Source organism: Ahaetulla prasina, chromosome 6 (assembly GCF_028640845.1).
Source record: "Ahaetulla prasina isolate Xishuangbanna chromosome 6, ASM2864084v1, whole genome shotgun sequence".
Classification (NCBI taxonomy): Eukaryota; Metazoa; Chordata; class Lepidosauria; order Squamata; family Colubridae; genus Ahaetulla; species Ahaetulla prasina.
In genome coordinates, this window is record NC_080544.1 from 83024751 (window position 1) to 83052261 (window position 27511).

General features: G+C 41.5%; 1 protein-coding gene across 1 annotated transcript in view; it reads right to left on the reverse strand.

Annotated features, from left to right (window-relative positions):
- Positions 1–27511, reverse strand: part of MINDY4B (MINDY family member 4B) — a 37797-nt gene that overhangs the window by 3009 nt on the left and 7277 nt on the right. The window contains exons 4-11 of the mRNA XM_058187101.1: positions 21643–21816; positions 20134–20253; positions 18632–18726; positions 10414–10579; positions 4604–4669; positions 3550–3620; positions 2239–2311; positions 1746–1919 (exon numbers count right to left, since the gene is read on the reverse strand). Of these exons, the coding sequence (XP_058043084.1) occupies positions 1746–1919; positions 2239–2311; positions 3550–3620; positions 4604–4669; positions 10414–10579; positions 18632–18726; positions 20134–20253; positions 21643–21816 (939 nt within the window). The remainder of the gene's footprint in view (positions 1–1745; positions 1920–2238; positions 2312–3549; positions 3621–4603; positions 4670–10413; positions 10580–18631; positions 18727–20133; positions 20254–21642; positions 21817–27511) is intronic.

Consider the following 27511-nt stretch of genomic DNA (forward strand, 5'->3'; position numbering starts at 1 on the left):
TTTAGGCATTTAGCAACCTGTTCACACTTACAGCTGGTTGCCAAGTGCCCTATGATCATGTGATTGCCATTTGCAATTTTCTCTGCCAGCTTCCCCAGAACGTCAATGGGGAAACCAGCAGGGAAGGTTGCATATTGCTGCTGCCTGCTGAAAGGAATCCTTCTTGTCTGTGGGGTCTGACTCAGAAAGCTTCTTGCTGAAGGATTTCGGTTCTGAGTCTGCTTGGCTTTTGTCAGGGAGCTCTTTCAGCCAGCTTCTAGAGATGAGAGGGAGCTGAAATCTAATCAGGATTTTCTGCCCATATGCGGAGAGGCAATGCAGTAGAGAGAGCAGTGATGGCTAACCTTTTTGGTGCTGAGTGCCAAAGCATGTGCGTGCATGTGCAACCCCAAAATACAATGCGAGCACCCCCTGCACATATGCCCCTCCCTCACCCATTTTTGGCTTCCAGGTTGGTGCAGGAGGCTTTCCAGGTCCAAAATGGGGCGGGGGAGCTTCATGCAGCCCTCCCGTGCCCTGTTTTGGCTTCCAGGTTGGAGCAGGAGGTCTTCCAGGCCCAAAATGGAGCGTGGGGGACGCACACGTGTGAACCCCTAAAATGCAATGTGAGCTCCCCCACATATGTGCCCTGCCCCCCACGAATGCACGTGCACATCTCCTGCATGCACCCCATACCAGCTTCAAGGTATTGGTTACCACCTTTAAAGCGCTCCATGGCTTAGGACCGGGCTATCTACGGGACCGTCTACTGCCGGCTTCTATCTCCCATCGTCCGGTACGTTCCCACAGAGAGGGACTCCTCAGGGTGCCGTCAGCCAAACAGTGTCGACTGGCGGCCCCCAGGGGGAGGGCCTTCTCTGTGGGGGCTCCGACCCTGTGGAACGAACTTCCCCTCGGACTTCGACAATTACCTGACCTTAGGACCTTTCGCCGCGAACTTAAAACTTATTTATTCCGTATGGCTGGACTAGCCTGATTCTTATTTTTATTGGATGGGTTTTTAAAATTCTGTGATTTTATGGGGAAGTACGTTTTTAATATTTTGGGCATTTAAATTAGTTTTTTAAGGGATGTTTTTAATTATTGTATGTATGTATATTTTATCTGCCTGTTCACCGCCCTGAGTCCTTCGGGAGAAGGGCGGTATACAAATTAAAATATTATTATTATTATTATTATCCCCCGCACATGCACAGCAGAGACCCGAAAACCAGCTGGCCAGTGGGAGGTGCGTGCACATGGAGATGGGCTAGAGTGACAGCTGGTGTGCCCGCAGACAAAAGCTCTGCATGCCACCTGTGGCACATGTACCAAGGGATCACCATCACGGCAGTAGAGTAAGGAGTGCAGGGTGCCTAAGAGGGGTGGAGAGACCATGGGAGGCCTGGTGCAGGCTGCATGTGAGTGTCTCTGCTCAGAGGCTGAAAATCTTCCTTGCACATATAATGTCCAGTATTACTATCAGTTGCTGGGAGAAGGGATTATAGGATTTACATCTGCTTATGAGCTTCTTGTTAACACCTGCTTGGCCCTGTCAGAAGAAAATGCTAAACTAGATCAAACTTTTATTTCGCCAATAAAGATGTTTTTTACATTCTATCTGCTGGCTGTTTCTCATTGTTCCTACTCTTGTTGGCCCATGTTGTCTCAAAGCTATTTTGAGCCCCCCTTATGGGGACCGGACTGGCTAATCAAGGGAGCAAAACTCCTTCAAATACTTGTCAGCTGAATTCTTTTTTCCACACCTGTAGAGATCTGTACTCTTCTGTTTCTTCCTTGCTCCATCGTAAGTAGCCAACCTCACTGCGGGAGAGAATTCCATGCAGTACTTTTTGCATGCTGCCTTCAGTGTCAAGCTTTTGGCATCCGTTGAACACATGTGGACTTGCCCTGCCAGTTAAAATGAGATTCAGAATTGCCTAAAGGGAGAAAGGACCAACATTACACTTTCAGGTAGTATTAAGAATCAGGACACCTGACTTTAAAGACAAGAGCCCAGTAAATTGCTGCTTAGTTGCCTGCGGTCTGCTAGGCAAACCACCCTGCCTCTGAAGGTGTCAGCTGCAGCTGCTGGCAAAACAATCAGGAAATCTTTTGTCTTGGCTACAATCTCTAAACCCTGAAACCCAACATTGCCCAGTAACTGGAAACATTAAAGTATAGCAGCATATTATTTTTTCATTTTATGTACTTATGAAAAGTAGTCAAAGACTATAAATTTCACATATAGAAACTTACTTGTCTGCAGCTAATGTCTCCATGTCTACATTGTAACAGATGAGTTGTGGTGAAGTCAAGATCTCTCTGAAGCCTGTTCAGCCAAACACAGGGAAAATGCTACAGTATTGGTTTCACTTATAGTTTAACTCTTAATTAACTTCACTTCATTTATAGTTTGCCATCTACACAAAATCCTGTTTCAGCTGTCCTGTGGCAAAGCCTATAGGGCAGAGAATGAACTATGTTTAACATCATTGCAAGGTGTAATATTAACTAAAGCATCAGACCTAGCTGGGAGATTGAGTCATGAAGGTCATTCTGCATGAATCGATTGTTTGTTATTTTACAGCACATTTCATTTTTTTTACATATTATTGAGATCATGCCCGGCCTTCCTTTATATAAACACTCAAGTTAAATTTACATAGAAGAGTTATGGAATTGTTAAAATGGGAAGGAAGATAATTAAATAAACCTCCCTTTGAGAGGCAGGATATGGAAATAATAAGCAAAGATATAAAAAATATGAAACTGAACAATTAAGGATCATTTAATTGAAGGGTGTTTTTTTTGAAGAGCCTTTCTGTAAAATCATCTGCATCTCTTAATCCTCTTCTTTCCTACTTTGGCTTTGGATTTATAATTTGAATACCTGTTTCCCTGAAAATAAGACATCCTCTTGATAATAAGCTCAATCAGGCTTTTGAGCACATGCGCTAAAATAAGCCTCCCCTGGAAATAAGCCCTGCCTGAAAATAAGCCCTCCCCAAAAATATTTAAACACATGCACAGCCAGTCCTCGCCATTTCCTTTGGTAAGTGTTAGGGAGACAGAGCTGGAAATCAGGTAAGATGGCAAGAGAGCCCAGTCTTGCTCAATGCGCCCCAAAATAATAAGACCTCCCTGAAAATAAGGCCAAGCACTTATTTTGGGGTTCAAAAATATATAAGACAGGGTCTTATTTTTGGGGAAACACGGTAGTACCTGGTTATAATTCTGTTATTTTTATTGTGACATTGCAACCAGCAGAAAAACATCCAGTGAGTCCAGATACCAAAGGTTCTTTTTTCCAAGGGACAATAATGGGAGTGTTTGCAAACAAGGGCTATGTTTATATCTATATATATTGGAAAAAATTCTCTGTGGAACTTAAGTGGAGTCCTTGATGCACTCTGAGTATTGATAGTATATGGATCAATTTATCTTCTAAAACTTTCTTTACCGATTAATATAAATAACATTTTCAGAATCTTAAGGCATACACATTGATTGGTAAATAATTGCTTAACTTAACTCTAAGTATTTAAAAAAGGGGAAAAAACATTTTACCTTTCAAATGTCCTGGAGAAAAGTAAACTATACAGAAATAAGATCACCCCATGACTTCCCTCAGAGTTCAGCTGATTCAAATAGATTAAAGAAAACAAGAATTATTTTAACATTGCCCAACTTTTCTGAGAATTGTAATTAGATGTTGTTTCTTGTTTTTAATTACAATATTATCCAAAATAGCCTTTCCTAACCTGGTATTTTTCAGATATACTGGGATTACAGCTTCCAAAATTCTTCACCAGCACAGAATTATTTATTTATTTAAAAATGTACACGGTTTCCCAATTCTACAACAACTCTGGGTTTTACACAGAATAATTTTAAATGCAATTAAAAGAACCAAATGCTAGAAGAACAACAACCAAGTAGACAGGACCCACTACCCACTCTAACCCAGGAACTGGAGAAACAGCCAGATTTTGGATGACAAGATGAAAAAATCCTTTTCCGTACTAAAGCAAACATGATTATTCTTCTGGATCTGAACCAGACAGCAATCCTGTGTAGGATGATTTAAGAATAATCCCTAGTAAACAGGTAGTACTGTAATTTTTGGAATATAAAATGCACTTTTTTCCCTCTTAAAAGAGGCTGAAAATTTGGGTGCATCTTATACTCTGAATGTAGCTTTTTCAAAGCTATTTTTTAAGCCCTAAGGAGGCGATAGCGAGTGAAGCACTTTGCCTGCTCCTTCCGACTTTTCAGCCCTTTATCTCTGTGGTTTGCCTGCTTTTCTTATTGCTTCTCTCTCCAAAGATCAGTTGTGCTTTAGAAGCTTGTTTTTTATCCCCAAGCAGGGGATAAAAAACAGCAAACTAATGTGCTGAAGCTGACCAGACTAAGGAACTAGCCAGATGAATACCTGTTAGGTAGATTCCCCGCCCCCCCCATTTTCCTCCCCAAAAACTAAGCTGCGTCTTATACTCTGAAAAATACGGTAATTGTTTAAGAGAAAAATACACAGAACTGTAGTTCTCTTTCTGAGTATAGTAAAAGAAAAATGATTGGAAGAGATTCAATTTTGTAAACTAATTGCACACCCTCTACTTACGCAGTGTATGTGATCCAAGATAAACTGCTGCATTGTTTCTTTCTCAAAAAAGCCAAACAGTTGAACCTGCAAAGAAATATTAAGAACTACAGAATGCCCATAAAGTGGATGGATTCCAGTAAGAACAAAATATAGAAAAATGTTGTGAGGCATATTAATTACCTCATTCAGCACTATCAGAGACAAGTATTGTTTATTCTGATTTGAATTATGTATCTCGCATATCCTAGAGTTCACCTTAGCAAAATCTGCCAGATTTCACTGGGTTAGAAAAATGTTGATGTCTCCTAAAGAGCAGCAAAGTAATACATAAATGTTAAGTTCGGGAAGTAACGAGGCTGGAGACCAGGGTAGTGACAACAGCTCTTTAATGTAGGGTGAACCCAGCAACCTGGCTGGGAAAAACCTCTCCTTTTATACTGTTTAACCGGCGGCTTCAACCAATCAGCAACGTGCTTGTTTCCCGCCAAAACATTTAAAGATACATAACACTCCTCCCCTCCCAGAAAACACTTTACCTATATTTACATATTATTTACATGTTATTTTTCGACGTAGTCACGCAAATAACCTGGGCGTCTCCTGATTCTTTCGGACCTGCGCGGTTCAGTCCTTGGGAGTGGGTTGAGCTGGTCGGAGGGGCTTTTTGCTCCTCCCAGCTCTTTCTCTAGGCCATCCGGCCCTGGATTATTTTCCGGCTCTTTTGCTAGGCCATCCGGCCTTGGATTACTTGCAGAGTCGTCCCTGCTGTTTCCAAGGGGAACCTGATGGCGTCGCTGGACCTCCGGGAACTCAGCTAAGTCTTGCGCCTCTCCCGGGTTAGGGTCAGCTGTGGGTTCAAATAATGTGTGGTCAGGGTCTGTTTCATTTAGCTCGGATTGCTCGGTTATTCTTTTTCTGATTTGATCTATGTGGCGCCTCCATACTCGGTTGTCTTTTAATTCAACTAAGTATGACTTTGGACCGGTTGCTTTCATGATTTGCCCTGCTAGCCAACTTGGGCCGTCCCCATAGTTGCGGGCCCACACTCGGTCGCCTATTCCCATTTCTCTCGTTTTTTCCAGTTCCCCCTTGTAACCCTCTGGTGTGTAATGGGGATTTAACCGGTCGAGTGGGCACCGGAGCTTCCGTCCCATCAATAATTCGGCTGGGCTTCTGCCTGTAGCAGTGCTGGGGGTTCTATGCTGAACGGCCAGAAAGAAATCTATCTTTGTTTGCCAGTCACCTGGCTTGAGTCTGGACAATGCCTCTTTAGCGCTCCGGACGGAACGCTCTGCAAGGCCATTCGACGCAGGGTGGAAAGGCGCAGAGAGGGCATGTCGGATGCCCTCATCTGCCAAGTATTCCTCAAACTGGGTTGCCGTGAATTGCGGGCCGTTGTCGGATACTAGCGTGTCGGGCAACCCGTGGGTTGCAAATAGATGCCGCAGGGCTGCGATTACTGCCTCGGCTGTCATGGATCTCATGAGAATGATCTCCAACCATTTAGAGAAAGCGTCGACTACCACTAGGAAGGTTTGGCCGTGGAAAGGGCCAGCAAAATCAATGTGGATTCTCGACCAGGGCCCTTGGGGTTTTTCCCATTCCCTGACTGGGGCCGTTGGGGGTAGAGGTCTGGACTCTTGGCAAGCCTGGCATTTTCCTACCCTCTCAGCAATTTCTGAGTCCATTAGTGGCCACCAAACATAGCTTCTTGCTAGCCCCTTCATCCTTACGATCCCTGGGTGACCCTCGTGGAGGAGGTCCAATACTCTTTCCCTCAATTTCTCCGGAATCACCACTCGATCGCCCCACAACAGGCACCTCCCTTGAGCCGAGAGTTCCCCACGTTTTTTTACAAATTCCTTAAAACGCTTGCCCGGCGCAGCGGGCCACCCTCTTTGTACCCAACCGAGTACAGTCCTCAAAGTAATGTCCCGGTATGATGCCCGAGCCACCTCCTTAGATGTGACTGGGCCAGAGTCCAAAGAGTCAATTAGCAGGATGGGCGTCCCCGGAGTGGGGTCTTCGATCGCCCCTGGTAGTGGGCATCTGCTTAAAGCGTCCGCATGCCCCACTTCTTTTTCCGGTCGATGCTGTAGCTTGTAGGAATAAGCGGCTAAGAAGATAGTCCATCGGGTCAACTGTGGCGAAAGTGCCACAGGCGTTGGGCGGTCACCAGCCAGTATCCCTAACAACGGTCTATGGTCAGTAACAATTTCAAAGTCTCTACCAAAAACGTATTCGTGAAACTTTTTTACCCCTGACACAATTGCTAGCGCTTCCTTATCCAACTGGCTATAGTTCCTCTCTGTGGAGGACATCGTTCTGGAGTAGAAGGCTATAGGGGCTTCTGTGCCGTTTGGAAGTCTGTGGCTTAGCACAGCCCCCACCCCGTAAGGGGAGGCATCGCAAACCAGTAATAATGGCAATGAGCTATGATACTGGATCAGTAGGCTATCGCTCAAGAGTAGGTTTTTTACTGCTTCGAAAGCCCTAGCTTCCGACTTTCCCCAAGACCAAACAGTATTCTTTCCCAGAAGCTTATGCAGCGGCTCAGCAACGGTCGCCTTGTTTTTTAAAAAGACCGCGTAAAAATTCACTAACCCCAGGAATGCCTGTAGCTCTGTTTTGTTTTTGGGCGCTGGAGCCTTTCTGATTGCCTTGACCTTGCTCTCAGTGGGGTGAATTCCTTTCTTGTCTATTCGGTAGCCCAAGAACTCGACGGATTCTACCCCTATCTGGCATTTGTTCACTTTAACCTTTAGTCCGGCTGACCGGAAAATGCCCAGAACTTTTCTCAAGCGCTCCCCCAATTCTTCTAAATTTTTGGCTGATATCAATACATCATTGAAGTAGGGGACTACCCCTGGGAGCCCTTGCAGAAGTCGTTCCATTAAATTTTGGAACAGCCCCGGTGCCACACTCACCCCAAATTGTAATCGGGTACACTTGAAAGCACCTCTGTGAGTTACAATCGTTTGGGCTTCGCTGTGTTGGCGCTCACGGGCAGTTGTTGATAGGCTTGAGCCAAGTCTAACTTTGCAAAGACTTGCCCTTGCCCCAACGAGTGCAGCAAGTGTTGCACCACGGAACCGGTAAGCGCTTTTCGGTAAGGCTTTGTTTAACGTCGCCTTGTAGTCAGCGCAGATTCTAACTGACCCATCTGGTTTTACTGGGGTGACGATTGGTGTCTCCCACTTTGCGTGATCGACTGGCACCAGAATCCCCTGATTTATGAGCTTATCTATCTCCTTGTCAATCTTAGGTTTAAGGGCAAAAGGGACTCTCCTTGCCTTTAACCTAATGGGGGCTACCTGGGGGTCTAAGTTGAAGGAAATAGAGGTCCCCTTGTACTTGCCCAGGCAGTCCTTGAAGACATCTTCGAACTCGTTCATGAGTGTGTCTTTAGGTTACAGTCACTTCTGTAGATGCCAGTCACTCCCATGCCCAATGCACGGAACCAGTCTAGTCCCAACAAACTAGGCAGGGTCCCTTCGACGATCGTGATGGGCAGGGTCTTCTTGTGTGGTCCGTACTCGACTCGGACAGAGGTGGTCCCTCGAACAGGGATGCAATTTCCTTGGTAGTCGTGGACTCGTAGCCGTTGTGTTTGCAGGTGGCGCTTCGCGACTGATGGCAACGCCTTCGCCAAAGTGTCCCAGGACATGATGGTGATCGCTGACCCGGTGTCCACTTCTAGTCGGCACGGTACTCCTTCTATTTTGGGCTTGGTGAAGATTTTCTTCTCCACCCGGGTTGTGGCGCGGCCTATGATCACCGTCGTTTGATTCGAGTTCGCGCCTTTTTTGTTTGAGCCAATCACGGGTCGCCTTGCCGATCCCGCGCTCTGATTGGCCGATTTGAATTTTCGGCGGGAAGGTTGGGGAGCTCGACAGACTTGAGCTAGGTGCCCCTTCTTCTCACACCGCCGACATGTAGCGTCCTTAAACTTGCAGTGTTGGCGCTGGTGTTGACCTCCGCAACTTCCGCATTCGTCCCGGTCTTCTTTGCCACGTTTCTCGGTTCGACAAACCCCTTCCTCATCCTCACCGTCGGATTCGGTCTGGATCTCTTCTTGGTGCACCGGGGTTGATTTTGTGCTCACCTTCGGTGTGAGTGGCTGTTGCAGGGTCTCCGCCGCTTGGGTGGACATTTCATGCGCTCTGGCTTCGTCCAGGGCGTTTGCCAGCGTTAGATTGCTTTTCGATAGCAGCCGCCTCCGCAAACGCATGTCTCTGACCCCACGGATGAGTTGCTCCAGCAGCGCCTCGTCCAGGTCTCGGTACCCACAGTCTTTGGAGGCTTTCCGCAGGGCGGCCATGTAGTCGCCGATGGATTCGCCCTCTAGCTGTCGGCGCTCTCCAAATTCAAAACGCCGCACGTATTTGGACGGCGTTGGCGCGAAATGGTTTTTTAGCATGGTTTGCAGAGTTTGCCACGATACCGATTGTACCGGCGTTGGCTCTGCCAGGGCTTCCGCGATGTCAATGACCTCGGGACCGCAGTGGCTCAAGAAGTATGCCCTTTTGCGGTTGTCTGGAACTCCTTGCAGTTCGTTTGCTTCTAGGAAGCTTTCGAAACGGGTCATGTACGTTCCCCATTTCTCTCTGGCTGGGTCAAACGGCGCGGGCGGAGTGTAACTGGCCATCTCCGCGTTTCTGCCCTGGGTTTGCTGGGTTCGGTTCCTCCGTGCTTCAGCTCGGTTCTGGTGCTCCTTAGCCTCGAGATCCCACCTTCGTCGCCAGTGTTAAGTTCGGGAAGTAACGAGGCTGGAGACCAGGGTAGTGACAACAGCTCTTTAATGTAGGGTGAACCCAGCAACCTGGCTGGGAAAAACCTCTCCTTTTATACTGTTTAACCGGCGGCTTCAACCAATCAGCAACGTGCTTGTTTCCCGCCAAAACATTTAAAGATACATAACAATAAAAGTTAACTTTTTCCTGGCTTCTAGTGGGTTGTTTGAATGTTTGCATCCCACATATGGTTTCCTCCTTTATCATATACAGCAGTCTTTCCCAAATAGCCTCTCACTATTATAGATAGTCCTTGACTTATGTAGTATGTATGTATGTAGGTATGTATATATACATATACATATATACATACATACATACATCACCATTTGGGACCAGAATTTCCATTACTAAGCAAAATGGTTATTAAGTGAGTCACACTCTATTTTAGGATATTTTTGCCATAGTGTAAAGCAAATCATTGCAGTTGTTAAGTGAATCACACACTGTAAGCCGCCCTGAGTCTTCGGAGAAGGGCGGGATATAAATGTAAATAAAAAAATAAAATAAAAAAATCATGTGATCATTAAGTGAATCCAGGTTTCTCTATTGACTTGGCTTGTTGGAAACTGGCTGCAAAGATTGCAAATGGGATGCTGCGACCATCGTAAATACACGCCAGTTGCCAAGTACCCAAATTTTGATCATGTGACTGTGGGCCTGCTGCAACAGAAATGGCCAATTGTGTGTCACCTTTTTCAGTGCCATTGTAAATTTGTATGGTTGCTAAATGAATGGTTGTAAATCAAGGGTTACCTGTACTTTTACTTAAGTTCTTAGATTCTGGCTTTGAATAGGTGGCATTCGTTCTTAGCTTGTGTACTTTTGAGGTTGGGTCTAAACCAGGGGTGTCCAAACTTGGTCCCTTTAAGACTTTTGGACTTCAACTCCCAGAGTTCCTCAGCCAGCTTTGCTGGCTGAGGGACTCTGGGAGTTGAAGTCCAAAAGTCTTAAAGGGACCAAGTTTGGACACCCCTGGTCTAAACTCAACTAAAATATTTCTCCCTTCCAGATCTTTAAAATAGCTTATCTTACTTGTTCAGTAAAGTGATCCACTTCATAGTCAGTATTTGCAGTAAAGTAAGTGTCATCCGTGATAAGGCAGATAGTTGCTCTCTGACTTTCTCCTGCTGTCCACAGAATATCGGCTAGTGCTGTTGTAAGAGTTTTTTCTCGCTCTTTGAGGCTTATTTCAGATATACTGGAAAGCCAAACAGAAAGAGGTCATAGGGAACCATAAAAGTAAATCAGTAGATTCTGAACAATTTCTTTGATTTTTATTCTCAAAAGGCGTTGGGTTTATTCTCAAAAGCCAAACCATAATTTAGCATGATGTTAAAATAAGATATGTAAGACTTGGGTGTGTTCTCTCACCATGGCTTTTCCTAAGTAACTGAGAAAAGATTTCCAAAATGGTTCCTTTTATTAACTGCAGGTATGTCATATATTATGGAGTAAGAAACTATGATCTATGTTGAGCTCAACAAGGTAGGTTCAAATCTCGGTTTCTTAAGTTGGATGATGAAACTTACCAGGATTAATGTTAAATGCAATCCCCGCAGCCTGGAACAGCTGATCGGAGGTATTCTGGGAGGCTGATCCAACCACCAATCAGCTGCTCATGCTAAATCAGGCTCGTGCTTAATCAGGCTGTGCTGAAACAGCTTGCAGGCTGTTTGCTGCAAGGAGGCAAATTGCTGGGAGGCAGAGGCAGATTTTTTTTCTTGTTTTCCTCCCCAAAAGCTAGGTGCGTCTTATGGTCTGGAGCAGGGGTCTCCAACCTTGGCAACTTTAAGCCTGGTGGACTTCAACTTCCAGAATTCCCCATCCAGCTTTGCTGGAATTCTGGGAGTTGAAGTCCGCCAGGCTTAAAGTTGCCAAGGTTGGAGACCCCTGGTCTGGAGCGTCTTATAGTGTGTTCTGACCTAGGCTTCCTCAGAAACCATAAATTACAATCTTAGTCTCCAAAAACCTCTTTTATTGAAACGGCTGTGCATTATGGTCATTCATAGCCCAGAATGATTCACAAACAGTCTGTGAAGATTCCGACAGATGTCTGCTTGAGCTGACACAGTCTTTCAGGGTAATGTTGATAAGCACCCAACTTTATCTCCTTTGAAACACTGCTAGAAACCTAATTATCAATTAGTTTTGCAAGGCCAAATGGAGCACAGAGTCAAATGGACTTCTAAGAGCTTGAATTGACTATATGAACTAATTGCTTCCTACAAAGGCTATTGTCCCTTTGCTCTTCTTTTATGTCTTATGGGAGGGGCCAATCATCTCCAAGTCTTACTCCCAAGTCGCTCTTTTTTTTCTTAATTGTTCTTGCTTTCTGGCAGCTCTGTGCATGTTCTTTTGCCTCACTGATGTCAGATTTCAGAGGCTCGGAAGGCATACTTACGGGACCGCCTGCTGTTACCTCATGCCTCCCACCGACCCATACGCTCACACAGAGAGGGTCTTCTTAGGGTGCCATCTGCCAAACAATGTCAGCTGGCGGCCCCCAGGGGCAGGGCCTTCTCTGTTGGAGCTCCTACGCTCTGGAACGAACTTCCCCCTGGCCTACGCCAAGTGCCCGACCTTCGGACCTTTCGCCGTGAGCTGAAAACACACCTATTTATTCAGGCGGGACTGGCTTAACAGTTTTAATAGTTTTATTAAATTTTAATTGGGGTTTTATTATTTTAGGGTTTTAAATTTTAAATTTTTAATGTCGGCCACTTTTGTAATATGCTCTGTTTTAAATTTTTGTTTTAATTGTATATATATTGGGTTTTTATCTTTTGGCTGTACACCGCCCTGAGTCCTTCGGGAGAAGGGCGGTATAAAAATCTAATCAAATCAAAAATCAAATCAAATCAAATAACTACCAGATGGCCCTGGCCCCCTCTCTGCCTCTGACTCAGAGCCATTGTCCAAGCCTTCCTCAGACTCCAGGACTGGCCCACATTCCTCCCCAACCTCCTCACTGTCCAAATCTACTGTCAGCTCTGCTGACTGCTGGGGGCCACAATACAGTGTGAAAAATACAGTACTTTCACATGTTTAGCAGAGGGAGGTCAAAAGCAGAGGAAATAAGATCTTTGGAGATGCTAAGGTGAAAAGAGATTAAGCAAAGTGATAAAGTGGCTGATCATAGAAGTAGAAACCTTCAAATTTCTAGGTTCTATCATATCGCAAGATCTAAAATGGAAAAACATCATTAAAAAAGGACATTTAAAAACATCATTAAAAAGGACAACAAAGAATGTTCTTTCTGCGCCAACTCAGTAAGCTCAAACTGCCCAAGGAGCTGCTGATTCAGTTCTACAGAGGAATTATTGAGTCTGTCATTTGCACCTCTATAACTGTCTGGTTCGGTTCTGCAACCCAACAAGAAAAACACAGACTTCAGAGGATAATTAGAACTGCAGAAAAAATAATTGCTACCAGCCTGCCTTCCATTGAGGACCTGTATACTGCACGAATCAAGAAGAGGGCCGTGAAAATATTTACAGACCCCTCGCATCCTGGACATAAACTGTTTCAACTCCTACCCTCAAAACGACGCTATAGAGCACTGCACACCAGAACAACTAGACACAAGAACAGTTTTTTCCTGAAGGCCATCACTCTGCTAAGCAAATAATTCTGTCGTGTCCCACTCCTCTGCTGACGGCCGGGTCAGGGAAATCTGAATCAGGCGTGCCTCTGCAGCTCTGCCAAAGTCCTAGCAAAGTCCTCAAGGCAGGCAGGAGACCAGAAAGTGACTTCAGCAAGATATGTTCGACTTTGCCTGACTCAGAGAATGCCAGAAAGCAGATCCTTTATATAGGCCATGGGGTGTGGCTCCATGACTCAGCACTTATCCAGGCCTGCCCCTCCCTTCCGTCTGACGCCGCCGCCTATCAATTCTTCTGAAGCGAGAGTCACTCCAATCGGCAGCTGTTGGTAATTGATCTCCCTCAGGCTCACATGCTGTGGGGGAGGGGGAGGGGTCTAGTTGCTCCGTTTGCCTGGGCATGGAGCCAGGGCTGGGGCCGGGAGGTTCTTCCTCCTCCTCAGCCTGTCTGGGCATGGAGCCAGGGCTGGGGCTGGGAGGTGCTTCCTCCTCCTCAGCCTGTCTGGGCATGGAGCCAGGGCTAGGGCCGGGAGGCATACTAGGACATTCCTCAGCGTTCGGAAGCAGATAAGAAGGCCCCAGCTGCAGTGAGAGCGGGCAAGACACAACAAATTCCATCAACACTGTCAAACTATTTACTAAATCTGCACTACTATTAATCTTCTCATTGTTCCCATCACCAATCTCTTTCCATTTATGACTGTATGACTATAACTTGTTGCTGGCAATCCTTATGATTTATATTGATATATTGACCATCAATTGTGTTGTAAATGTTGTACCTTGATGAACGTATCTTTTCTTTTATGTACACTGAGAGCATATGCACCAAGACAAATTCCTTGTGTGCCCAATCATACTTGGCCAATAAAAATTCTATTCTATTCTATTCGTAGAGAGCTTGGAGTTGGTAAGAAAATCATAAATGGACACCTCTTGAAGGGAGGGTTCTTTCCCAAGGGCATAAAGAGGCAAGAAATGAACCTCAGAGACAAAAAGAGAGATAACAAGCTATGAATATAAGCAGAGACACACACAGACAAACAGGTGCAAAGAAGGAGAAAGTTGAGCAGCAGTAGTTTAGCCTAGAGCAGTTTTCTCAACCATAGTGACTCAAGATATGTGAACTTCAGTTCCCAGAATTCTCCAGTCAACATGCTGGCTGGGAAACTTCGGGAACTGAAGTCCAATATGTAATAGTGTCAAGATTGAGAAACACTAGCCTAGAGGGATGGTTAGCAAAAAGAAGTTAATCTAGAGAGAGGCAGCCTGAAGTGACCAAGGGATCAACATCAATGGAGAGAAAAATACTACTCATCAGTAAGTAAGACCTAAAAGGAGGAAATCAGGGATGAACCCAACCCATGTGAGTTAGAGCCGCTATTAAGGGCTACCTCATAGTTATAAGTGCAACAAAACACCATGATTTCTCCACCCTTCTTGAGTCTGCAGAATGTTGCCCAGCAGCCTTTGTGCAGGTTCACATGCGTTCAGATTACTTGACGACCCCAAAGGGATTGGCTCTTCCTACCTGCACCAGCAGATCTCAGTGGTCAAGGAATTCTGGCTGGCAGGATCCAGGAGAAGATTTTTTGTTGTTGTGGCTTCCACCTTATGGAACATCATGTCCCCCAAAGTGAGATCTGCACTCACCCTTTTGGCCTTCCAAATGGGCCTGAAAATCTGGCTCTGTCAACTGGCTTGGGGTCCCAATGGGCATGTGTCATTCTGGAAGTGCTTAGACCCCATTTCCTCTCCATGTGCATCTTGTTCCCTTCCACCTTTGCCCATTTTAAATCAGTTTTAGTGTTAATATTTGTTTTAATGTTTCAGTATTACATCCTGTTGTTTTTATTGATCCACCTAGAGTCACATCTAGGCAAGATGGGCAGCATATAAATGTGTTGTGACTCCAGCCCCTGAACCTGGCCCCATGCCTGAAAGTGAGGGGGAAGGGCCGGTAAGGCTTACCTTGGGAGCACCGATTCCTTTGGCTCGGCTCCTGGAGCCAGAACCAGACCAGTTGGAGGACGTAATGAAGCCGTCACCCCTGATTCCTCCCTTCCCCAGGTGAAAGAGATAGATGAGAGATAGATAGATAGATAGATAGATAGATAGATGATAGATGATAGATAGACAATAAATGATGATGATGATAGGTAGGTAGGTAGGTAGGTAGATAGATAGATAGATAGATAGATAGATAGATACATACATACATACATACATACATACATACATACATACATACAGTGGTGGGATTCATCCAGTTCGCACCTATTCAGGAGAACCGGTGTTAACATTCTAAGCAATCTGAAGAACCGGTTGTTGAAAGAAATCTTATTTTGTTTTTTCCCACTTTACAGGGCTAATCCTATAAGGAAGGCAAGAAGGAAACATTCTGGTGTTGTTTCTAGTCTAATTTTTATTGCCCTGCTTACAGAAACTGCCTCTCTGGTTAACCCTTATTACATTGTAACAGCTAAGGTGAAGTGCTCATTGACGTGAGTGATGTTGAGTTGGCCACACCCACACGGTCACACTGAGCCACGCCTACCCAGCTGGTCATTAGGGCAGACCCCTGGTTGTTAAATTATTTGAATCCCACCACTGGATGGATTGATCGATGGATAGATAGATAGATAGATAGATAGATAGATAGATAGATAGATAGATAGATAGATAGATAGATAGATGGACGGACAGACAGACAGACAGATGATAGATAGAAGATAGATAGATAGATAGATAGATAGATAGATAGATAGATAGATAGATAGATAGATAGATAGAATATAGATAGATAGATAATAAATGAAAATATACATCACTTTGATAGCTGGGACTCCCCTTTCTGGAAACAGAGAGGAGGCACTTTGGAGGTGGCCTAGCAGGCCAGATAATGTGCGGAGACAGAGAGAATGGTTGGTAGGTTTCATTTGTGAAGAAATTGCCAGGAGAACAGGCTGGAGGAAACTTGAGGTTTGATGCTGGGAGGATGACAAGTACACTGGAGCCTGGAGTGATGTAAAATGGAATGAGGGGGACCATTTCCCTGATATTCTTTTTGCAGAGGGAAGGTTTCCCTCTTTGTGGAAGAAGATGGGAGGAATCAGTTCTACTATATATTATGTTGTTGAAATGAGTTGTAACTAAGATGGCTGAGTGTAATGGGCAGAGAGTGCTAGCTATGATTAGGCTTCCCTGCTGAGTACATAAAGATTCATCCCACTAAGTCCCACTGCTTATTACTGCTTAAATTATTTCTCTGTGTTATATTCTCTATATTGTTTTCCTAATGCAAATTATAAAGTTCCTGTCTATTCCTAACTCACAGTGGAAATTACCCTTTAGTGTCTCTCCACTGGATAGCGATATGGCAGCAAATTAACATGTACATGAATTGAATAGATGCTGGAGTGATTCTACTTGGGAGTTCTGTTGCAAATCCACTCCTCAAATTTAGGACTGAGAGCTGTCTGAAAAATGAAGTTACATATGGCTAATTAAGAGGTTACATTCCCTCTCTGGACTTGTGGGAGAAGAGTGGAAGATCAGAGGCTTATAGCCCTTCACATGAAAATAACTGCAAATCCTGCAGTTTTAGAGGCACAAGGGATCCCATTAAGCCTTGGATGTGGTCATCAAGACCTCCAAATTCTTTGAACAAATGAATGAATGGAGAGAAATGTAATTATGTTTTAATTTTAATTAAATTCAAGAATAAATGAAATAAAATCAGATTTAGATATTACCTTTGACTTTGGGGACTGAAGTTCAAGGTCAATTCAAGTCCAACTCAGGCCAACTGATGCTTTCAGTCCAGAGAAAGCAGTGTCTCTCTGCTCTAAGTCATGATTTGAAAATGCTATTAGAGGCAGTCCTCAACTTACAACAGTTTTGTTTAGTGACCGTTCAAAGTTACAATAGAACTGAAAAAAGTGATTTACAACTCTTTTTCACACTTAAGACCACTGCAGCATCCCCACATGGTAACAGATTCATATTTATGACAGTTGCAGTGTCCTGGAGTTGCATGATCACTTTTTGCGACAAGCAAAATCAGTGGAAAAGCCAGATTCACTCCACAATGGTGTTATTAATTTAACAACTGCAGTGATTCACTTAATAAACATGGCAAGAAAAGTTGTAAAATGGGGCAAAACTGACTTAACAACTGTCTCGCTTAGCAACATAAAATTTTAGGCTTAATTGTGATTATAAGTTGAGGACTACCTCTTCTATGTTCTTCCTGCTCCATCTAGAAATTAATAACTACAACTTCCCCCAATCTCAGATGCAGTGTATTTTTCAGAGTATAAGATGCTTCAGAGTATAAGATGCACCTTAGTTTTTGGGGAGGAAAATAAGAAAAAAAAGTTCTGCTTTTGCCTACCAGCATCCATTGGTATTCATCTGGCTAGTGCCCTGTAATTTTGTGACAGAGTTGAGGACTGTTTGGAAACTGGAACAGTAGAATAGAATAGAATTTTATTGGCCAAGTGTGATTGGACACACAAGGAATTTGTCTTGGTGCATATGCTCTCAGTGTACATAAAAGAAAAGATACGTTCATCAAGGTACAACATTTACAACACAATTGATGATAATATATCAATATAAATCATAAGGATTGCCAGCAACAAGTTATAGTCATACAGTCATAAGTGGAAAGAGATTGGTGATGGGAACTATGAAACGATTAATTAAATTAATTAAATTAAATTAATTACTGCAGATTCAGTAAATAGTCTGACAGTGTTGAGGGAATTATTTGTTTAGCAGAGTGATGGCCTTCGGGAAAAAACTGTTCTTGTGTCTAGTTGTTCTGGTGTGCAGTGCTCTATAGCGTCGTTTTGAGGGTAGGAGTTGAAACAGTTTATGTCCAGGATGCGAGGGATCTGCAAATATTTTCACGGCCCTCTTCTTGATTCGTGCAGTATACAGGTCCTCAATGGAAGGCAAGTTGGTAGCAATTATTTTTTCTGCAGTTCTAATTATCCTCTGAAGTCTGTGTTTTTCTTGTTGGGTTGCAGAACCGAACCAGACAGTTATAGAGGTGCAAATGACAGACTCAATAATTCCTCTGTAGAGGAATTTGCTGTGTGAGCAACAAAGAAGTGAGACAGCAAGGAGCCTGGGTGTGGCTTAGTTCAACTCTTCTAAAGCTGCATGCTGTGCTGATCTCTGAAACTAAAAATGAAACTGAAACTCCTCTCCTCTGCTTGTGTTTTCCAACTACCATGTTGGAAAACTTGCTTTTGGTATTGTATATTTACTTCATGTGTTATGTTATATATAAAGAGAAGTTATTGAATCCTGCTGAATCAGTTACTTGTGTGTACTTTCTGGATGTGATTGCTGCTGCAAACTTTGACAATCCTTGCAGCAAATAGTGAACAGCCAAGTCAGCTTCAGCACCTAATTGCAGCCTGATTCAGCATGAGCAGCTGATTGGTGGGTGGATCAGTCTCCCAGAATACCCCCAATCAGCTGTTCCAGGCTGCAGGGATTGCCGCAGACCATTGCCTCCTCTGTGCCTCGCATTTTTGGCTACATTCAGTGTATAAGACGCACCCAAATTTTCACCCTTTTTTTTGGGGGGGAGTGCATCTTATACTCTGAAAAATACAATATACATTTCCTTACCTTTGAAGGGAGATATTTTCTCCTTTGTTGTGTACAAACAAAAAGTGTTTCATGATGTGAACCTGTACTGCCATCTGGATTGCTGTAGCTCCACCCTGAAAAAACAAAATCAAGAGTGAATTGCTCTGTGATTTGCTTACACTATGATACAAATCCAATATATTGGGTACCTTATGCAATGCTTACAGGAGACTGAGCTTTGACCAACATACGTACATCCCCATGCTCTATTTAGAACAATAGTTGGCAAACATTTTTCCATGTCATGAAATTAAACAAAAATCTATTAGCTCTTTGCTATCTGCCTAGGCAGGAAGAAGATATCAAGCGAAGGTCTTGGAAAGCATAGATCTGGCCAGACCCAGGAAGTACTGTATCACAAATTGAGTATATATAGTGTTTTCCAGATTTACATGAGTGGGTAAATCAGGTGGCATACATATTTAATAAATTATTGCTTATTATTATTTATTAGTTTTTTATCCTTTATTAGTTGTATAAATAGGGATGCAATGGCTCAGTGGCTAAGATGCTGAGCTTGTTGATCGAAAGATCGGCAGTTCAGTGGTTCGAATCCCTAGTGCCATGTAATGGGGTGAGCTCCTGTTACTTGTCCCAGCTTCTGCCAACCTAGCAGTTCAAAAAGTATGTAAAAAATGCAAGTAAAAAAAATAGGGACCACCTTTGGTGGGAAGGTAACAGCGTTCCATGCGCCTTTGGCATTTAGTCATGCCAGCCACATGACACGGAGACATCTTTGGACAGTGCTGGCTTTGAAAAGGAGATGAGCACCACCCCAAGAGCCAGGAATGACTAGCACATATGTGTGAGGGGAACCTTTACCTTTGCCTTTAGTTGTATAAATATCTCAAACTGGCAAATAGTCTTTTCTCCTCTTATTTTCCCTACAATAACAAGCTTGGTAGGCTGAGAGAAAGTGTCTGGTCCAAGGTCACCCAGTCAGCTTTCATGCCTAGGGTAGGCCTAGAATTCAGTCTTTTGGTCAGCATCTTAAACAACACAACAAACTGGCTCGCATTATTATGAATTTTTTTTTTTAGTTTGAAAGGTGAATATTGCCAACAGACAGTTGGCATGCAGATGTTTTTTTTTTGACTTTACATGACAAGTTTTGGAGAACTTTGTTGCTAGAGTCAGCTGGAAACTTCTGAACCTATATGGGATAGATTTATCAATTCTCTCTCTAGAAAATGCAAATATAATAATCACATAATCAGTTAAGAAAGTATTTTACTACTTGACATTCTCCATATGTGCTAGACTTTGTGCTAGTATCTATTACAGAATGCTGGTCTAAAAATATAAATATTTCTTTAAGTGAGCAAGATTGCTTGATACCCATTTTTATTTTTATTATTCCAGAAAAGAGAAGAAAGAAGGAACTGAAGTAGAAGGATAGTGGCTTTGGTTGGACCTTCCAGTAAATAGGTGAGACCCTGATAAAATACTTATCAATTAAAAAAATGTTGGGCAGACATTACCTTATCCATCTCTAAGGCATAGGCCAAATCAGTAAATGGATGGTGAAACCTGAAATACGATCTTTTCCATTCATAGTCGAAGACTTGAAACGTGTTTCCAAATAACATCCTTCGCAATTCCTTTGAATGGGAAAAATAGATTTATTTAATTCACTGTTAAGTTGGCCAACAATCAAAGATCTCTTGGTGATGTAGATATATTAAAAATCTCATGTGTACAATTATTGCAGGACATAATAAAAAGAGAGCCAAGTAAAAACAAAAAAATCCCCGAGAGCCAAACTATATAGAGATAGAAGAAAAAAGAAAGTAAAATCACTAGCTCACAAAGCAATCAATAAAACCATCCTTAAAATGTCATTGAGAGTAAAGAGCATTTCCTCTGTTTTACATTAGTATTATTATTATGTATTATATTACTATAATAATATAATAATAGTATTATTATTATGTATTATATTACTATAATAATATAATATAATAATAGTATTATTATTATGTATTATATTACTGAGCAACCATGCCAAAACAAGGGAATTGCATGGCATACCCCATTCTTGCAACCTTTTGTTTTGCAACCTTGGCAATGAAAATTGGGTGTTGGTTAAGCATCTTAAGTCCCAGAAAGCCAAATGAGGACCCAGATTGTTGAGGGGGGGCAATAAGTTGACTTTGTAAATATACAAATAGAATGAGACTATTGCCTTACACACTGTAAGCCGCCCTGAGTCTTCGGAGAAGGGCGGGATATAAATGTAAATAAATAAATAAAAAAATAAGGATGGCAATAAGCCTCCAAGTTAGTCCTGGCTGTAGAGTTGAAACCCCTTTAAACCAATCCTTTCCAAGGCAGATCATTAAATATAATTTTGATGTCCTGTCTCCAGAACAACACTACAGCAACAAAATAAACAGAGGCAGTTATGCCTGTTTAAGGAGTGCTGGAAGTACATTTTCAAACAGAGATTGTGGTAGGTAATAGCACTGGAACTAGGGGATGTGAAATCATGGAGGTGGTTAAATTCATTTGACTTGCTAGTCTATCTTAAATTAGGTTATAATATAGAAGTCAACTATGCCTTAGCAGGTTATGTAAACCAGGCCATCATATTAAATCATAATGTGGTTTGATTGCTTGAGCATTGCTTGTTAGGCAAGCAAAGTGTTAGGCAAGTGTTTCATTAACCTTGGTTTATATGCTAGCTAGTTAGTAGAAGAGGGTGCCAAAAAGAGAAAGCTCTTCTTCACCAAAATAACTCATGTAATTTCAGACGCATCGTCTTTTCTTGTGAGATCTGGTTCTAATGTCTATGTTGCTCTATATACCTAGTGAGGTATCAGGTTTGTGCATTTCAAGTGATCATTCCCCATAAACATCTATTTTAATTATTCTAACAGCAGTATACTGCAGTCTTCATCCTAACAGCATGGCTGGATAAGAATTCTCCGTTTCCTTAATTCTGGCAAGATTAAGTTTCAGCTCATGCTTAATTGATAAGATCTGCTTACCAGAGCCATTTCCAATGAGATGGGATGCCCTCCTAGGTCTGATGAAATGATTACAGCTTTGGGAATTGAATATAGAGAATTAAATGGAAACCTGCTTTGCTCCGAGGGGTTTATATTTTGACATGTTCCAGAAGCATCTTCTTTATCATTATCAGATTTACAGTCTTGGTATTTCTGAAAAAGATGAAGAAACAGAAACATGAGAGCATTTTAACTGCAAGGTAATAACAAGGTTTTTGTATTAATTTCAATCATCAGTTGAAAATTCAATCCTTTCAGATGCATATCTTAAAAAAAAGATGACAGTAATTTAAAAGCAAATAATATTGTCACTTTGCAGAAAGTACAATTGGTACAATAATAAAGTGGGCATTTTGTTATCTTAAGCAAATTTCCTTCGAAGCAAATTCCGTTGAAATATTTGGAGTTAGGAGACTCAGAATGAGCATTCACCATTACTCCTGAGCTACATACATTGTTTCATTTATATTCTGATTCATGTATTATAGTCTACAGCAAATGTAATTAATTAAAAATAATAAAATAATCAACTCCTGGAATTCCCAAGCATACATGTCAGTTTTACTTTCTGTATTAAGAAAGAAAAGACAAACATTTGTCTTACTTACTATTTGATTCTTGTTTACTTCATCCTGCAATATTTCTATATAACTCAACTTAGAACCTACCCATCGTTTGAGCTGGCTTAGTTTCAGTCTGCTATCCATAGCTAATGGATAGAATGAAAGACGTCACAAGTTATCAAGTGACTGGTGGCACTTAAAAAGGAGAATGAGATTTAGTACAATATTCTGAATTACTCAAGAAAAATGATCTTATTTAGAAATAAATGTCAAAGTAATCCTGGAAATAGAGATATGTTCATCATACAGAAATTTTGAATGATTCTCCTATCTCTGCATAAATTAATAGTTATTTTAAATAGTTTTTTTAAAAATTTGCTTTATAGTGAAGATTGATTATGAGCCATATGCAGTATATTTTTATGGATAAAGAGTAATGCTGCACTATTTTTTTGGTTTGCTTACATTTATATCCCGCCCTTCTCCGAAGACTCAGGGCGGCTTACAGTGTGTAAGGCAATAGTCTCATTCTATTTGTATATTTACAAAGTCAACTTATTGCCCCCCCAACAATCTGGGTCCTCATTTTACCTACCTTATAAAGGATGGAAGGCTGAGTCAACCTTGGACCTGGTGGGACTAGAACCTGCAGTAATTGCAGGCAGCTGTGTTTTAATAACAGGCTTCTTACAGCCTGAGCCACACCACGGCCCTAACTAAGGGCACTACTGAACTAAGTAGATCTCAATTTTGTTGTTTATTCTAAAACAGCCATATGCATGGTTTATACACCCATTCTGTTAATATTTGTTCACTTGCATAAACGTTGGCTGACTCAAAATATTTTTGGTGGATTTTTTTTAAAAAATGTGCTCTTGCGCTGATCTCATATAAGGAGTCCATCTATCAAATTTGAAGGTATCTCTAAATGATTTATGTGTGTAGGAATGTGTATTTATATGTACACTATATCCATAGATATTATTTCTTTTCAGAGTAAGCTACATTATACGAAGATCAGAAACAACAACTATAATGGCTTTTGATATATTATGTTTTAGATCCATATTCCTCATTGCATCATACAATTCATTTAACATTTGCAAATCATTTGAATTTTCTACCAGCAAAATGGCACCATCTGTATTCAAAGTACACATGCATTCATGTCCCCATGAACACAACTCTAACATTATCACATATTAGACTTGTTTGTTTAATGTTATTATAGGTTAAGAAATTATTATTCATTTATAGAGTCCCAATACATTTATCTATAAATACATTAAACCAGCAAGGTAACATACTACATTATATCCTGCTCAAAACCATTTGCTAGGCATTTGTTTTACTCTCAAAAATATTACCCTATTGCATTCATCAACCAATGTTTAATACATGCAAAAATTTCCATAATTCAAGGCTATTCAGTTCTTCGTATGCTTTTCTAAATCAACAAATATACAATAGTCATACATTTCTCACTGAAATGCTGAAGAGTTAAATTTGGTCTATGACCTCCTTTTAAGCATAAACCTGCATTGCTTTTCCATGTATTGGTATTGTCACTACTTATACTTAAGTTAGAATTCTGCAAAATCCCTGTCCAAGGATATTTAATGAATTAATCCATTAATAATTTTTCTATTGACTCTTATTACCACCTCCTTTTTTTTTTAACGAAGGAACAATAATGGCATTATTTCAACAAAAGGGATGGATCCTGTCTTTACAAACACAATAAAAAAGTCATAGTACTACTCATGAGCCGTGATGGCTTAGTGGTTAGAATGCAGTACTGCAGGCTACTTCTGCTGACTGCCGATTGTCAGCAGTTTAACAGTTCAGTCTTGACCAGCTCAAGGTTGACTCAGCCTTCTATCCTTCTGAGGTTGGTTAAATGTGGATCCAGACCGTTGGGGGAAATATGCTGACTCTGTAAACCACTTAGAGAGGACTGTAAAGTACTGTGAAGCAGTATATAAGTCTTAAGTGCTATTGCTATCTAATTCATCACAATCCTTTTCAAACTGTGATGCCCAGAAGTGGACATTTATTTCAAATAGGGTCTGACTGTGTGAAATTAGAGTGAACAGTTACTGTGATCAGAACCAATGTTTTTGTTAAGGCACCCCAAATTAGCATTTGCCTTTTGGCAGCTGCATTACACTGCAAGCTAAGGTTAAACTTGTGGTTGATAAGGACACCAGATACTTTTCACATGCACTATTGCCAATGTGGATCTCCTCCATTCTATAGAATTCTATAAATAAAATGGACGGTTAATCCATTAAATGCGGCTGCGCGGGGGATAGAGGGAGCGTCTCGGAGCTTCCATATAACACCTCTCCTACGCAAGCTGCACTGGTTGCCGGTGGTCTTCCGTGTGCAATTCAAGGTGTTGGTGATCACCTTTAAAGCGCTCCATGGCATAGGACCAGGTTACTTACGGGACTGCCTACTGCCGCCAATAGCCTCCCATCGACCTGTGCGCTCCCACAGGGAGGGTCTCCTCCGGGTGCCGTCAGCTAAACAATGTCGGCTGGCGGCCCCCAGGGGAAGAGCCTTCTCTGTTGGGGCACCTACCCTATGGAACGAACTGCCTCTGGGGCTACGCCTTCTTCCCGACCTCCGGGCCTTTAAGCGCGAGCTCAAGACTTTTTTGTTTCAACGAGCAGGGTTGGCCTAAGAGTAATTTTTAATTGAGTGGTTTTATTTCTTGTTATTTTAATATTCGGCCTTATGGTTTCAGATTTTTAAATTTCAAATATTGTGTTTTAATTTTTGTATGTCTTTTTAACTTGGCTGTAAACCGCCCTGAGTCTTCGGAGAAGGGCGGTATAGAAATGTAAATAATAAATAAATAAATAAATAAATAAATAAATAAATAAATAAATAAATAAATAAATAAATTCTGGAACAATTGTTATTAACATATTTCTGCCTTTCATTTTTCCTTCCAAGATTAAGAATTCCATGCTGTTCATTTCAACCCACAATTCAAATATCTAGATTTTTTTAAAAAAAGTCTTCCTGTTAAAGTATTATCCAGCTGCAGCAGTTTTGTACTATCTGCATAGCTGATCAGGAACTCCTTAACTCCCTCATTTCAGTCACTGATGAAGATACTGAATAGCTTAGAATCCATTACACATTCTATGGCACTCTATTTGATATCTCCCTCCTAGCTGAAATGGAACTATTAACAAGGATACTTGGGTACAATATCTTAGACAATTATCAGTCCATCAACAGTAGTATCATCTAGCCATGCTTTACCATTGTATTAAGGAGCATATCACGAGCAACTTAGCTGAAGGTTTGGCTGAGGTCCAGATATAATACGCGTATAGTTTTCTGATCTACTAAAGTAGTAATGCTACTATCCAGCATGATTAATTTGCAGCAAAACCTTTACTAGCTCCTGCCTATCCAACCACATCCAGATACGCTGACAGATTTCTATTTTCTCGGCTCTTCTTTTTTCCTATTTTTGAGGGTTTGTTCTCTGGAAGTTCTCAAATACTATGCGAGTTAAAATGATTCCATGATCACCTTCATTATTTCCTTCATTTAAGTCAGCTGTTTCTTGCCCTCTCCTTGTGTATCCTAAGCTGCAGTTTTCGCCTTCATCCAATGCAGAATGAAAATAAAGTTAATGGTCTTTCTCTTCAGAGAGAAGACAGGCACAAAATAGAAGTTAGGGAATTCTATTTTCTTATCATCACTTATTACTAACTCATATTTTCTTGTCCCAATGGAACTATAGTCTTTGGGTATTGATTTGTTTCTAACTTAGTTAGAGAACACACTGTAGTTTTCTCTGCTCATTCTGAAATTTGGCCTTTCTGACAAAATTCCTACATATTATGGACACTACCTAGTATATCTTTGGTTATAAGGCCCTCTTTCCATTTTCTGTAGAAGGAGAGGTTATTTCTCTTCAGCATTTTGGAGATCTGTGTATGTATCTCTCATTATCACTATTGTATGCCACTTTGAAAGAAGTACATCGGATGTAGAAAGGCTTTATCTACATTTTTTGCTTGTCCTAATCTTTAATAATCTTTAATAATGGCATTACGTTGCCCCCTCTTATTTTAATCTCACCAAAATCTATCTGTCTGTCATCTCTATCTGCCTGCCTGCCTGCCTGCCTGCCTGCCTGCCTGCCTGCCTGCCTATCTATCTATCTATCTATCTATCTATCTATCTATCTATCTATCTATCTATCTATCTATCTATCTATCATCTATCTATCTATCTATCTATCTATCTATCTATCTATCTATCTATCTATCTATCTATCTTTGTCTATGTATTTCTCTCTTTCTGTCTCTCTGTCTATCTACGTCCACCCCCACATGTCTCTTCTCAAACTCCCAAAATCTTTAACCAAAAACTGTCTACATTGACCTCACCCCATTCCTAAGAGGAGGTGTGTGCATAAGTGCACAAAAGTGCCTACCATTCCTGTCCTATTGTTTTTCTTTCATTATATGTGTTTATATATAATGTTGTGACAAAATAAATAAATAAATGTCTGTACAGCACAAACACCTTTTTTTTTGTTGTTGAGTCTGTTCCTTCCAAAGGCATGTGTCAATCATGGGCATCCTGCTGCTAAATTTCAGTCATGCCTATCACAACATACTTGTCTTCCTGACTACACACACTTCTGTGAACTATAATGGAATTTTTTTCACATTTTTTTCCAAGCAGCTTTCATATCCCCTTTCTTTACATCTGTTTCCTATTCATACAAGACTCATACTTCCTCTTTCAGCAATCATTTTGTTTTTATTTTAGAGTCTTTTCTTTTTCTTTCATATCATTTTCCCAAGATGCTTTCCTGACAGTACCAAAATTCTGACCCATATTCAAAACTTGTCATCAATCTTTCCATTTGTTTACATAAATAGATCTACACATAAACCAAGATTTCCAAACATCAGACAACAAAGCAGTTATTTATCATTTTTTAAGTTCTGATTTTTTTTCCTCCCATCCATTATTGCGTAACAGAACAATTTCCTCCTTATCACATTTATTCAGAATGCTGCACTTTTCCCCACAAAACACACCCAGTTCTTTTTTGTTTTTTGCCATCAATAGGACTGAACTATAAACCATACCAGCTATGATTTTCCACTTTCACGCATATACATAACCTAGATGACTAAGTCATGCTTTTTGAAGTACATCGTAGTCTCTCCATTCATAATTAAACTCACTTCTTCACTTTCAGGTTGATTTTAGTGATGGCAGTTACTTTTTTGCTGTAT